This window comes from Nannospalax galili, unplaced genomic scaffold (genome assembly GCF_000622305.1).
Source record: "Nannospalax galili isolate Female #2095 unplaced genomic scaffold, S.galili_v1.0 scaffold725, whole genome shotgun sequence".
NCBI lineage: Eukaryota > Metazoa > Chordata > Mammalia > Rodentia > Spalacidae > Nannospalax > Nannospalax galili.
In genome coordinates, this window is record NW_008353058.1 from 385,986 (window position 1) to 400,545 (window position 14,560).

A 14,560-nucleotide genomic window follows, 5' to 3' on the forward strand; every position below is an offset into this window, starting at 1 on the left:
TTTTATAGGGGAACTAGAGCAGGTGCCTTCCTCCAAAGCTAGTCACTTGAACCAGGCAAAATTTACAATAGTCAAATCAGGACTAAATCTTTCAGTTGAAACTGGAGCTTGGTTTATCAAATACAGATCAAAAGGAAGAAACAGAAAGCACATTGGGAGCTTCCTTTAAATTCCTCTATTTTTTATTGACATTAGAGGAAAAATAATACATTAAAACCTCCTTACTGAATTACTGTCCTAAACCAATAGATCCATGGGCTTGTTCATCTAAAAGCCACAACAGACTTTGTAATGCAATGATGTAATCTTGGCTTTGTGTCATTTATATTCAACTTAAAAAAAAAAAAACAATTTCCCCCGAATAGACAGGCTGACAACAATATTGTTCGGTGTGGGTTTTTATTTGGATTCTTTCCAAATGGTTCACATGCCTTCACAGTAACACATCATGCCTGCTTACATTTTTTTTTTTTTTTTTTTTTTTGACAGGATCTCCCTGTAGTCCCAGCTGGCCTGAAACTTCCTATGCTCAAGTGTTACACTTCCTTCCCAGAAACACACTCTTCCCTCTTTCATTTTTTTTTTTTTTTTTTTGCCTGAAGTTTCCCCCCTTTACTAGCTTTTTATTTTTCTTTTAAGGTCTCAGTTATGTTTGTAAAACTAACCAGCTCCACCACAAAATTAGGATGTATCTTGCAGAGAGCATTCATTTTACTTTTTGCATATTTTTCCTGAGGTCATGTCAAGGTTAGTTTGAATTCCATCCTACATTAAGACTCCTTTCACAGCTATTTAGCTCGGCAGCCTACTCCCCGCTGGGGTCTGCCCCTCGGGCACGTCAAAGCTTCAGACCTGACAAATCACACACAGATGAAGCTGTACAGTTTTTTAAACAGTTTCATCAGTAACTTTTTTTCTTCTTTTTTCACTATCCTTCATAGTAAGATTTTTTTTTTCTTTAAATTACCATTTCAGGAACTGATGGTTTCTATCTGAGACAGTGTGTTTTTATATCAGAGTTTTAAACCAGCAGCATCATTTATTTTACAGTGACGTATAGTGAGTGATACTCTAACAGTAGCCATACTGGAGACCTATAGACAGTTGACTAGTAAAACTGTAATTACATTATTAAAGTCTATTTGTAGTAGGAAACTTGGAAAGCCACTTTGTTCATGGGACTCAGCATAAAAATGCATCTGGTTTTTAACCTGTTATGAGTTGAGCCTAGAAATGTCTCTCAAATGATGAGGAATATTCTCTTATCAGTATTTTAGCAATTGAGAAGCTAATGGTGGGAGTCCTGTTTAACTGATGAAGTTAAAGTGCTCGGCTGCTAATGAGTGTATCAGCAAACAATATCCCCTTGACCGGTTTCAGTAGATCAGGATTTTTAAAAGCAACAACTGTCCTTCCTTTCAGGGGTTGAAAACTATTGACTGCCACAAAATTGCTAAATCAACTGAAGGAATGATGTGGCTTTTGCTACACAGTTGCCTTGGCCATAACAAGTGAACAGTTTGAGTTCCCACAGTAGAAAATACCTGTTTTTAAAATAAGCCATAAAGGCATTTCATTGTATTTCACCTAGGACAAACACCACCTGAAGATCTTTGAATGTAGACGAAGCTGAAGGCTTACAAGTGAGAGGGTAAATGATACTTAGATGACCGTCCTTGCCTCAATCATCTTTTACAGTTAGCTCAGCAGGAAAGTACCCAGAGAAGGGCCAAGAAAAGGTTGCTTGGCTGAAACTAATTAAAGACAGGTCTAAATAGGAAATGAAAAGCAAAAGGATCAAAGGAATTGCATTAGGTGTTGTGATGCTACTTAGGGACATTTTATTTAATTTTTATCATTGTGTGCTATCTGAACACTGAATTCCAAAAATGTCCGATCTGCCATAATGCCAGACCTGTGTTATTTTTGCAATAAGATACATGTCAACAGGCAAACATCTTACAGAGATCACTTTGGCACTGGCGCATTAACACATTATGGTGAAAAGAGAGGCTTGTGCTTTTCACGCAGTGCGTCTCAGCCTTCAATTAATGTGAAAGCCCCACAATGGCGGTGCGGCTTCCCCTGCCTAGTGGTGCATCATTTATCATTGCAGTTTTACACTGACCTTGACACCCACTTCATTAGAATAAAGATTGTCTACCATTTAGGTTACATTGTTCCTCTGCACAGAGACCCCATGAAAATTTCTGTTCAGATAGAAGAGCTGCGAGGCTGTCAGAGGTCATCTGCATTAAATGATTGCAGCTTTTTCCAACGGCTCCTTTTCATGCTAGTCAATTCAGGCTAGGAGGATCAATCAAGTCCTCTGCCTGAGACACTGGGACTGCTGGGAACATAACTGTTTTTGGTAGGAGTGGATATGCCCTAAACAGTGTGAGATATTGAACATAAACTCATTAAAGGCTATGCAAAAGCGTGAGGATGATATCAAATTTATAGAAATATCAAAGGGACCAGATAACCTTTTGAAAAATAAATCGAATACTAGTTAAAAATAATCTAAATTTTTTGATATAGAAATCTCAGTATTTACTAAGCTTAGTGAGGCTTTCCTATAGGTGTTTTTCTTACCCTTGGTGTGGCTTGGGAAGGGAGGAAAGAGGTTCACTTTGGGTCCTTCTGCAATATTTTACGTGAAAATTGACATGAAAAATTTTCAGTTATTGGTATTTTATTTTTATTCTGTAACAATAAATTCTGGCCTGGCTACATTTGTTTTACAAGACTTAGATATTTGTTATGTAAAAGAAATGATTTGAGAAATAAGTTGCCAGGTCTCCTACTTAAGTTTCCTGAGTGATATAATTGGAATTAAATTATTAATGGGAGATACTTTTAAAAAGATTGTTTTATGATCTTCTATTAAGGAATTTGCAATTCATTTTAATATTTGTAGTCTGATTTATATTAAAGATAATGCAATCTATGTCCAATTAACAATACATGGCCGATGTAATGTGATTTCCAGATCATGCAAATGGGGTGAGTTAGAAGGGGGGAGGAACTCAATTCTTAACCTCAGATGTAATTTGCTGTGCAAGTTCTGGCAATTTTAAATGACATTGCACTTTTTAATTTTTCCAAAGGCTCAGCAGCAAATTTATCCCAATCAAGAAAGCCTATTATTAATTTACAAGGACAATTGTAGGAGTCTTTATAATTTCTCCGTGCAATTATTCGCCATAAATTCTAATGGTAAAATACAAGTCGTTTGCAAGAAATAACGACTATTATTTGCCTGGTGCTCGAACCCTCTGCTTTAATCTTGAACATCCACCTTCAAGCGTTGAAGATCCCGATTCCCTAGGAAGTAGCGTCACGTGCTTCGTGAGCTGCTTGACGTTGGCCTTCTAAGAGGGGCAGCCCGGGGCTGCGGTGCACTGAGCTGTGGATCCTGGACTTCCCCATAAAGAGACTCTTTGTTCCTCACTGAATGGCATTAGGCATGGACTTGCCGAGGGGCCACCATGAAGCCTCCGATGAGGAGGGTAAACACTAGCCGGAGAACACGGCGGGAGAGTCACACACACACACATGCTTGCCTTTTTGTGTGCAAAAATACATATTTTCCCACTCGCTTTCGCAGTTTTGGTTTGGGTGTGTCCCCCGTGCACAGTGTCCTGTTGCTAGACTAAGATGTATTTTATTTGCAGTGTATTTTCTCTGCCTGCCTTTCGTGGCAAACACACAGGTGTTCGAGATACTAATTTGCACAGGCTGAGGTTCAAATGTGTCTTTCCCTTGACTAGATCATCCTCCTGACTCACTCTTAATGTGAGTCACATGATGCCCAGTTAAAAACACCACTTCGTATGATATAAATACTCAGACCTGGATGACCCAGGATCGGTCGGACAGCCGTATTCTAATCATCGAGAAAATCATTAGCTTTAATTCTTGGGTTTCTTGTGGCCAAAGCTTTGCGCTCTCTGCTGAGCCATCTCTGGTCCCCTTTCAGCCAGCAGAAGCCATACAAAAGTCTCACAATGGACGTCTTAATCTCTCTGTGTGCTTTTAGAACATTATTTTGAATTCCATCATGCTGCCTCTTTTCTCTCGTCTTCTGAAGTTTTATTAAAACGGCAGAGTTCCCAGGGAGCTTTGGGGGCAAGGTTCACATAATATAGCCCTGAAGTTCTGCTAGGTGGGAGCCGTGTCCTCAGTCCTGGCCATCTTTTGGTGGTCTTTCTATTTCAAAAAGATTCACTGGGTTTTCTTCTAGCATTAGCTGTATATGGTTTATTTTTTATTTTTTTTTATTTACCAGACAGTGAGCATCTACAACCCTTTCATGATGCTTTTTTTCTCTGACCCCACAGTGACAAGGCATCTTGTTCTTTAACATTGAAGGAGGCAGAAAAATGCTTGAGTTTCTCAATGTGTGCCTTCTATACCAGTTTCAAAATGGCTTATTCTTCTGGTCTCCATGGCGACAATTAACACTGTTTCAAGGCATTGTTCCAGTCTCCATTTGGGCAGAATTTTCGGTGTGATTTTTAACAAAAAAAAAAAAAAAAAAAAAAAAAAAAAAATAATCAAAAGCGCATTTGTATTTCAACATTTATCATTACGTTGTCCCAATTGTAAATGAGTGCGTGTGTGCACCACCATGCTCATGTGTGTTACAAAGAGAATATAGGCTCTATAATTCAATTTTAGCATTTGTGCTTTTTAAACTGTAAGCTGTAAATAAGTTTCCATTTTAATTCTTAGTTAAAACAGTGAACTACTATTAACTGTTTGTTTTTTTTTTTTTGTTGTTGTTGTTGTTTAACTTTTCTTTCTACCCACAGACACAGCATTTAGGGTACTAGTGGCCTCTGTCTTTAATTTAGATCACTCACAGATCTATTAAGAGGATTCATTAGACCAAATTGAATTGGCCAAGCAAACACACTTAATAATGTAAATATGCCCTTTCAATAGAGTATATTTTATTTTTGACTAGACAGTGAGGCCCACAGCAGGTGCTGTGGGGAAATTAAATGCTGGATGCTTATTTACCTTAGCCCTCAAGAAAAGCCATCTGACTTTAACATTGCTAATCTCATTTTTGGCTATTGAAAAGTAGTCTATATCATAACATCCCCAGACTACAAGACACAATGGGGCTCACTTGCTGCTGTGGCAAAATGAATATGAAGATTCAATTATCTTCTCACCCTGGGGACAGTAGCCTTACTCCATAGGCTGACCAAGAGCAGACAGAGCTGGAGGTCGGGTCTCCCCATGAAATGCTTCCAAAATGAGAGCAGAAGTGAGCTGGCGTCAACAACTGTGTAGCCCTCTGGTCTCTCAGGTAGCTCGTAGGCCCTAAATCAGGTCAGACTCAACCTTCACAGATCTCAAAAACTAAAAGACATATTTTTGCATACCTTGCATGACATTCTAGAACCTTTCATTCTTATACTAAATATCTAACAAGGAGGCTGTCTTAGCTTTCATAGTCTGAAGGCGTGCTTTCAACCGTCACACCTTTCACCAGATTGTTTATTCAGGAGGCTGTTTGATAGAGAAGATTATCCCACTATGTCTAAAATTGAGTTAATTGCTTTTTGTGTTTCATTATTCTAAGGCCTCCATTTTCACAAGTGATGTAAACTGTTCTCTTTCGCCCTAACACACTGTGATAGGAGCTATTCAAAGTTGGGTGAAAGAGAGATGAGCTTGCTGAAGGAGAAGCAGTAAGAGGTAGAGCACTCCCAGAAGGCACGGCCAGAGGACTCACTCTGTTGATTAATACCCATGACATAAGGAAAACATTTGAATAATAGTCTTCTGCCTGCTTGAAATACTGCCTCCCCCCCCCATTATGTCAGTCTTACCTAATTAGTTATGTAAATCTTTACATGGGAATCTGATTACATAAAGCAGATTGCCTTCTCCTCCAGTCATCACGCTGACAAATAAAACACTATTTAGGTTTCTAGAATACTTGTTGAGTACTGAGTTGAGAAAACTCAAGTGGACAGTGTGTTTTCTGTGTTGGAATAACACGGTTCTGGTAATTGCTTACCGTTAGAAATGCAATCAGAATTTCCCATGCTTCGTAGTCCAAATTCTGAAAGCGCTCTAAAGCGACTCTTGATTTTCTTCAGTATACATATTCATGTAATTTTGGATACTCTGACACCCTGATCAACATTCATTAATAATATGAAATGCTTTAAATCACCTCATTTAAAACATTTTGTTCTGTGATCTACAAATGACTAACATTTGGAGAAGTTTACATAATACAAATGATGTGCATGTTTGGTGTAAATGGAGGATTAAAATATGAGACTAAAAGTCTGCAAACATATGCACATAAATGCTGAAGATCTAGTGACTGGAGCAGGGATTTCACTCTCTTTTCTGTTGGCTGCAATTGTATTTTATATAATATCAGGTTTTCAAGGGGAATAAAATCACCCAAGTGCTTGAGGATATTTTGAGCTTGTTGATTAACACTACTTTGCCCAAACAGAAGCTTTTCTTATTAGATCTGCTAATGGTGTTTACCTGAGGGCAGCCTTGCTCAGTCAGTGCAGAGGCACAAGGCTACCACAGCTGAATTTGTGGATTCAAAGAGAGAAGTTGTAGAATTGCAATTGTATTTGGAAAAACGTGCTTAATATGTAAAATATGTTTACTCTTTTAACCTAATATTGCTTCTAAGGGGTATTTTAACACACACACACACACACACACACACACACACACACACATACAGGCCCTAGTTACAGCTATCCGTAAGACTTTCTGACTCTGAGCTTTTACAAATAGAGTTATTTGAAAAGAATCACCATAGTAACTGTTATGCTAGATAGCTCTTACATTATCTCTAGAAAACATCTTTTAAAAAATTTATGTGGATGTGTGTGAGGTGTGTGAGTGCAGTGCCCAAGGAGACCAAACAAGGTGTTGGATCTGCCAGAGCTGGAGTTGCAGGCAGTTGTGAGCCACTCAACAGGGGTGCTGGGATTCGAACCCGAGTCTTCTGCAAGAGCAGTCAGTATTCTTAACCACTGAGCCATCTCTCCAGCCCCTCACACAGAGTTTTTAAGTAAAAGAGAACTGAAAACAAAATGTTAACTAAGATTTTAGGTAACTTACTGGGTAAGAAATAAATCACATAATATTTATAGATAATTTTACCTGAACTATCCCGAGATAGACCCGCTGAGGGTAGAGGTGAGAGGGGGACTCTGTAGCCAAAGGTTGGCCCAAATTAACTGAAATATTAAATCCTTCTAGTCCAGGTATTTTCCTATTTGTAATATTTCAAGTTAAAAAAATTAAATGTGTGTGTAAACTTAGTTGAAAAGACAAAAGCTTCTGAAGCTGCCTTAATATAACAGATGTTTCTGTGTACATGTGTGGCACATAGTTTTTAACTATTTTCAGCAATATCCCAGTCAAGGTAATTAGGTTTCACCTCCCTGTGAAAATTCTATTGAAAACAAAAACTTCTCCACCTATAAGCAGCAGACACTCCGCTCAAAGATTCCCTGAGAATGCCTCTGTCCCTAACGATATCACTTTCTCTTTTCATTTTAGCGATACAGCGTGGAACTGTCCATCAGGCACCCGAAAAAGACGGAGCTGCTTAGGAAGGTTGAAGCTTTGAGGAGAGGTGGCGTTCCACTACCAAACGAGCTCCTCGAGAAAGTGGATTCAATTAATGAAAAATGGGAACTGCTTGGGGTATTTGCATTTTTATTACTGTTTGTAGGTTATGTGTACATTTTTTGTGTAGTGAAGTATTCTATCTGTCTGGTTTCTAATTTGAGGCACAAATATCTCTCTCTTTCAATTCACTCCTTACATTTCAAACAACCTATTCATGTGATTATGGGGAAAACATTGCTTCCCCTCTTCTGGTTTTTGTTTTGTTTTGTTTTATATTTTGAGCTGTCTTCCCTCAGATTTTAATAATTTTGGTTCTTTAATACATAAAAGTAAGTAAAATATGCCATGTATTATGGGTATGCACCAAGTCAACACTAATACAGTATATCTGATATACACTGACTGTCATGCTTGAATGAATGTTAATAGAATTCATTCTGAAAATACATGTTAGAGACATGCCCTATTTAACTATTTACTGTACCTTAAGATGAAAAGTGGACGTGTCACCTTAGCCTTCAAGTCATACCTGGCCACCGAAACAAAGATGCAAATTTGACCCAAATCTGAATCGCAGAATTAAATAACCCTCCATTTTGTGCCTCGATTTCCAGTGGTTTTTTTTGGTCTTTCTGAGACAGGGTCTCCCTGTAGCCCCAGCTGTCCTAGGACTTACTCTGTAGACCACGCTGGCCTTGAACTCGCAGAGATCCGCCTGCCTCTGCCTCCTGAGTGCTGGGATTAAAGGCGTGCACCACCACGCCCGGCCTCCAGTGTACTTTTAACAACAACAACAACAACGACAACAACAACAACAACAACAAAAGTTTCGTGTAATTTATTTCATGCAATGATGGGCTGGGTCTCAGCCAAAAATGGAGATGCAGGAATCTGGCAAAAGGTAGCACAGGGTGTGTTACCCAGGGGCTGGGGTGGCTTGCTCAGGAGCAGCACCGCGCATTGCAGGAAGACAGCAGAGAGAGGTTAGCCTGTATCTTTTCATCAGCTTCTCTCCTAAATTGCCTTCACTTCAAATCAAGGGTAAGCTAAATTTGCCAATTACCTAAATGATTAATTATAATAGCTAAGTATGGGTGGTGTCAGTTATAGAGTGTAATTTTTCAAGCCTTCCATTTTTCTGCCTCTCTAAATTTTTTTTAAAGAAATAATACTCCAAAAATATTTTGAATTAGGAGCTCTCCATGCACCTTGATGACTTGGAGATATGCCAGTGTTCGGTTTATGCCATGCTTAATCTAAGTGATTAAAACCCTGCAAGTTTAAGTCGTTGGTTCTCATCTAAATTCTCTGCAGTCTGCGGTTGTTCAAAGTTACTTAAAATGCTAAAAGTTCTTATTCTTACCTATCATGACATTGCCTTTTAATGACAAGTCATGTATTTGGCTGCATAATATGGGGGTTTAAATCGGGACTGCTCAATTCTACAGTATCCGCTGATCTCCGAGAGGAGAAATGGGGTTAGGGTATGGTATTTTCAAAGGTTGTTTACTGAACAGAGAATAGTGGCATGATGTGCTAGCTTGTTGGCCTTGCACTTAAATGTGTCTCTTTTCTAATTTGATAAATAACAGTAATCCTTTAGAAAACTGTTTAAAGTGTGTCACGAATATTGCTTCCTCAAAAGAAATCTTAAATTGTTATTACACTGAAGATACAATATTTCATTGGCCTTTATGAGCCAGATACCTTTCAAACGGTTGCCATTTTGACAAACATATCACTCAAATACAATTCAGTTTTGCAGTGATTTGGGGATGGGAGGGAAGATTTTAATAAAGCCAGAGCCACACTGACACCAGTAGGCGACTGCTTTAATTGGCATGATTACATTTTAATTGGCATAAAAAAAATGAAAGACAAGGATTTTAACTTCTGACAATGGTAAAATAGAGGAATATGGTTTTTAGTATTACGTTCATCTAAGGTGAACAGTGTGGAATGGAAATACATTAGAATGTCAGTGGTGCGTACAGTTTAATCTGTGAAATTTTGTCCCCCATGCTTCCTATTACTGTTTCTCAATTGCATATTAAACAACCCTATCAAGGCAGGCATTGGCATCTGCTGTGCTGACACAAATTGTGAATTAAATGAAATTGATGTCCTCTGTCGTATATTTATGAAGACGGACCATTCTCTGAAGTATTCTGTTTATGAAGAATTTATGATTGCAAACTGTTCCAGAACAAAAAAGTGGCAATAAATTCTTTTTTGTGACCCTGCCCTCCAAGGGCACTGATTCTGCCTCCTGCTGCTACTTTTGTCGCAGCATAAAAACCGTAGGTAAATCTGGATCCCACCGAGGGTTTTCAAATTATCAATATTTGCACCATGAAAATGTGAGGGTGTTGCCAAGAAAGGTGGTTATCTGTCCTGATCTCCAAAGATGCTATTCATAGAACACCACAGAGCAGATGAATGTTTGTTGACTTAATTTTTTGTGTTTTAAAGCTTACCTTGTAAGTTTAATTTATCATCATAGATTAAATCCTATTGATTCTCCAGAGAGAGAGAGTGCATCCGCCAAAGAGAAAAGAAAGCCAGTTCGAAGGCACCTCTATGCCATAGTGTAGAATGGAAGTAGGCTTATACCATAGGGGAATGGGAATTATTTTTCACACATATAATAAATAATCTAGCGTCCAAAAGGAGAAGTGGGAGAACTGTGAGCCTGAACATTTCTACATCAGCGAAACCAACAGTCACACCCCAGATTACCTCTTCAGGAGCTCTCTGTCGTATCATTTGGGGGAACCGTCCTTCACAGAACAAAAGAGGATGTTCATTCTCTGTACAGTCCATTCTTGACCTCTTTAGTATATTGATTAAATCCAGGCTCCTGTCTTCGAACATTTTATACAGACAACTTTTTACTGTAAAATTTTGTTACAAGAATTCAAATGAATGTTTGTCTGTGACCATGGTGAACTTGGACCAAGAAAAGTCGAAGTGGATCAAGTGTTCGTGCACATCCACTGGTAGTCAAAACAACGTGTACTGAACTGTCCAATCAATGGGCCGTCGAGCTAATCTGAGTTGTTTTTCAGTAGTGAGGTGGAGGGGATTGCTGTACACTCTTAGATTGTGATGCGTTTTGGCATGTAAGCCGATCTATGTCTCATTTTGGTTTTTTTTTTTTTTTTCCTTCTTTTTTAATCGGATGCATCAGAAAACCCTAAGAGAGAATATACAGGACACAATGGCAGGGCACAGTGGGTCGGACCCACGTGACCTGCTCTCCCCCGAAAGCGGAAGCCTGGTAAGGCAGCTGGAGGTCAGGATCAAAGAACTGAAAGGGTGGTTGAGAGACACGGAGCTTTTCATCTTCAATTCCTGCCTGAGACAAGAAAAGGAAGGAACGGTGAACTCCGAGAAGCAACTCCAGTACTTTAAGGTAATAAAAAAACAAGCGAAGTTGATAAAAAAGCTTTCTTTACAGTAGAGATGAAATATTTATCAAGTACATAAAGTAGTATGCCCAGGCATCTGTGTAGGCTGTACACTTAAATGCTTCCCTGAATTTACAGACAATGCCCCCCACCACCACTTCTTATATGCTGACCTCTGTATGTGTAAAAATGAACACCAAGCGTATCAGCTACACGTCGTGTAGAGGAAGTCTCTGCTGGCTGTGTGTTTTGTGACATGTCTGTTAAGAGAGAACTTAGATAAATTAAAAGCAGATCAGTAAACACCAAAGATTACTGGGGACTCTGAAAGAGAGCTGAATATTCTATAAATAACTTAGGAAAAATATCCTTCCATAAATTAATACGATAAAAGCACATGATTTAATGGATGGTCATTAATGCTAACAAAAGGAAACATGATTTTTAGATGTGAAAAAGTCAAGTATCAATGGAGGACAGAAATGAAAGGGATCCCACCTTAGGCACATTCCACTGTGAAATGCTGCTAACCCTGGAAACACAGCTGAGGTTGGCCTCATGTTCACACCCTCGGACAAGCATTCCTCCAGTTAATTTCTGTTCTTTATATGACATACATATATTAGAATGCAGTTTGCAGGTTTTTAAAAAACATTTATTGTGTGTGTGTGTGTGCGCGCGTGCGTGTGTGTGCGTGTGTGTGCACACGTGTGCACATGCGTGGATGGAGGTCAGAGGACAATGTTTTGGAGTCAGTTCTCTCCTTTACCATTTGGAATCCATGGATCAAACTCAGCTGGTTAGGCTTGGTGGCAAGTGCCTTTACCTGATGAGCCATCACACCACCCCCTGGAAAACAGTTTAACACTTGAATGTTTTATCTTATTGCCCTGGGGAGCCCATATTGCCTGAACCCGCCCCCCAAAAGTAGGAATTTTTTTGAGACTTTGGAGCTTTGGAATATGAATTTGGTGGCAAGAAACCTTTAGCATGAAAGATCTTGAAGAGGAGGAGGAGCTGGGGAAGATCTTCCTGGGGTGAAGCAGCTGCTTTTTATGTCATGCCCTATACATGGGAATCAAAAAAAAATTAAACATTTGTTGCTACATTGTTTCATTGCTCTCAAAGCTTTGATCTTCAACTTTGTATAGTGTGGTCATCATTTTCAGAGAGGCCCGAGTCACACATTTTAAAGTGTGTGCGTGAGCGAGTCAGAGACACAGATGGCGGTGAAGTGGGGTGTAAGGAGAGGACTCTACAGGACACTAACTAGCATTTGCTAAGTACTTACCCTTCCGTATCAGGTGAGTCGACAGGAAGGGCAAGACAGACGCAAATTCTATTGTTTCTTTATGGAGGATTTATTAGTTACCATCTCCAGCTTGTTAGCCAAAAAGCCAGTCGATAAAGGGAAGTGTCAGGGTTTAGGTTTTTCCTTTTGTACTGTATCGGTGTAAACGTCCTTGCTGTGACCACCTTGGAAGTTGAAACTCTTCAAACCTTTTAAAACCGTGGTGCCTTGATTATTTTTCTTTATGTCTTTAAGTTTCTTTTCTTTGTGATGCTGGGATTGAACACAGGGCCTTGACATGCTCGGCAATCGCCCTACCACTGCACGAGCTTCCTAGGTTTAGCTAAAGTTGGTCTATAGGAGTCTGAGCTATTTTCTACTCGCTCTCTTCTGTGCCTTACCACATTCATCGGGAGAACAGAGCCAAATGTTTGTAATTCAGTATAAAAATGTAATATAATGTTTATGACTTGTTACTATCATGATTGGTAATAAGCACATACAGACTACAGACTTTTACTTGCTGCTGATCTAAAGAAGACATTCTCTTGAATCATTTCAGAGAGGGAATTAAGGAGCTTTATGGTGGAAGCTGTGTGCTCTGTCTTTTCTTCCAGTTCCCCCGTGTCCAATCCCCACTGGCCGCACAGAAGAGGAGAGCTTTACCCCACAGCTTAGCTTTAGGACCCCTTATTCTCTAAAATCTCAGGCTTATAACAGAACCGGTTATTTACACAGCAGTCAGAGTAATGTAGAGACCCCAGTACATGATCCAGGACACAGGAGGTAAGTGCTCTGTGTAAGACAGAAAGTCTATCTCTTTGTAGACAGAACTGCGTTTCCTGCCCACCTCGATGTGAGGGAAGAGATCACGATCGTAATGTTTTGTTGGAAAAAAAGAAAAAGAAAAAAGCAATTATAGAATGATTTTCTTTGAGGCAATATGAGTCAGAGAGGTGGGATTAGATGCAAGAGACATTCTGCTCAACACAGAGTCCAAGCCCAGCAGGGAGAACCCGTGAAGATATGTCTCCAAAGCCCTGGGTTAGAGGTATGTCACTGACGAGGACTAAACACAGTCTGACAACAAAGTGGGGGAGCGTACGTGAAGGACCGGATGAGGCCGGCTGGCAAGGGCCAGCTCTATGGGTGTGGTGCAGCCTCCATCTATCGGCTAGAGAGCGTGGTCTTTTCACCATGACTCTTCAGAAAGAAGAGAATGTACTGACTGAATCATACCTTCCTTGTATCCCAAAACCAAAGTCATTATTCTAAAGACTCTAAATTGGTGACACATGACCTATCACAGCTAAAGAAGCCCACAGCACTGGCCTGGGCCCAGAACCAGCTGGGGAAAGGGGAGTGAGACCTGTACCAGCCTGCTGCCAACAAGGGGCATGAATGGGTTCGACTTGGCGCCCTCCGCATTGAACACTACAGATTTCCCTAGCAATTCACGTTTGACCAAGCAGTTTTGTACACGTTATTTTACTTAAAATGTGCTATAATTATAGAAGTTGAAAGTGATAATGACCCTCCTTATATGTGCGTTTGTTTTTATGAGTGAAGACGTTAAGTGATAGAAAGTAAATGTGACTTGCTTGAATCTACATGATAACCAGCAAGAGAAGGGGCAGAGGTGATGCCCTTCAGACTCAAACCCTGGTGCTCTCCCACTCCGGCCCTTTCAAAAGAGGCGTAGAGACTTCGTTTTCTTCTGTATGACGGCAGACAAACATTTTTCATAAAAGGCCAAATAATAATATAATTTTTGCTAGTTTAACTGCCAGCATAGTGTAAAAGCTGCCACAGATAATATATGAAATAGTAAATATAGTCACGGTCAATTAAATTAATTTACAAAAGTGTTTATAAAGAGAAGGCAGGGGCCCAAGTTTGACCACAGGCCAGAGTTCCTTGACCTTGTGTTAGAATTTAAAAATGATAAATCTTGAAATAGTTGCATTTACATTCCTTTAAGAAGTGGAAGCCAGCCTTGGGGGATGGCTCAGTGTGTAAGAGCACTTGCTGTACACATGCAAGAGCCTGAATTTGAATCCCCAACATCCCCACTGTGACTTCAGCCCTGGGGCAGGAGCAAAGACAGGACCCCTGAAAAAGGTGGCTCCAGTCCAGGTACAGAGAGGGACCCTGCCTCACTGGACCCCTCCTTCTCTGGCTCACGTGCATACACATGCACCCCCCCCCCGGGAGAGAGAGA

At 39.9% G+C, this 14,560-nt stretch overlaps 1 protein-coding gene across 1 annotated transcript in view; it reads left to right on the top strand.

Annotated features, from left to right (window-relative positions):
* The window catches only part of Akap6 (A-kinase anchoring protein 6), a 451,429-nt gene that overhangs the window by 354,853 nt on the left and 82,016 nt on the right, over positions 1-14,560 (top strand). The window contains exons 11-12 of the mRNA XM_008850328.3: positions 7,567-7,713; positions 10,829-11,053. Coding sequence (XP_008848550.1) covers positions 7,567-7,713; positions 10,829-11,053 — 372 coding nt within the window. The remainder of the gene's footprint in view (positions 1-7,566; positions 7,714-10,828; positions 11,054-14,560) is intronic.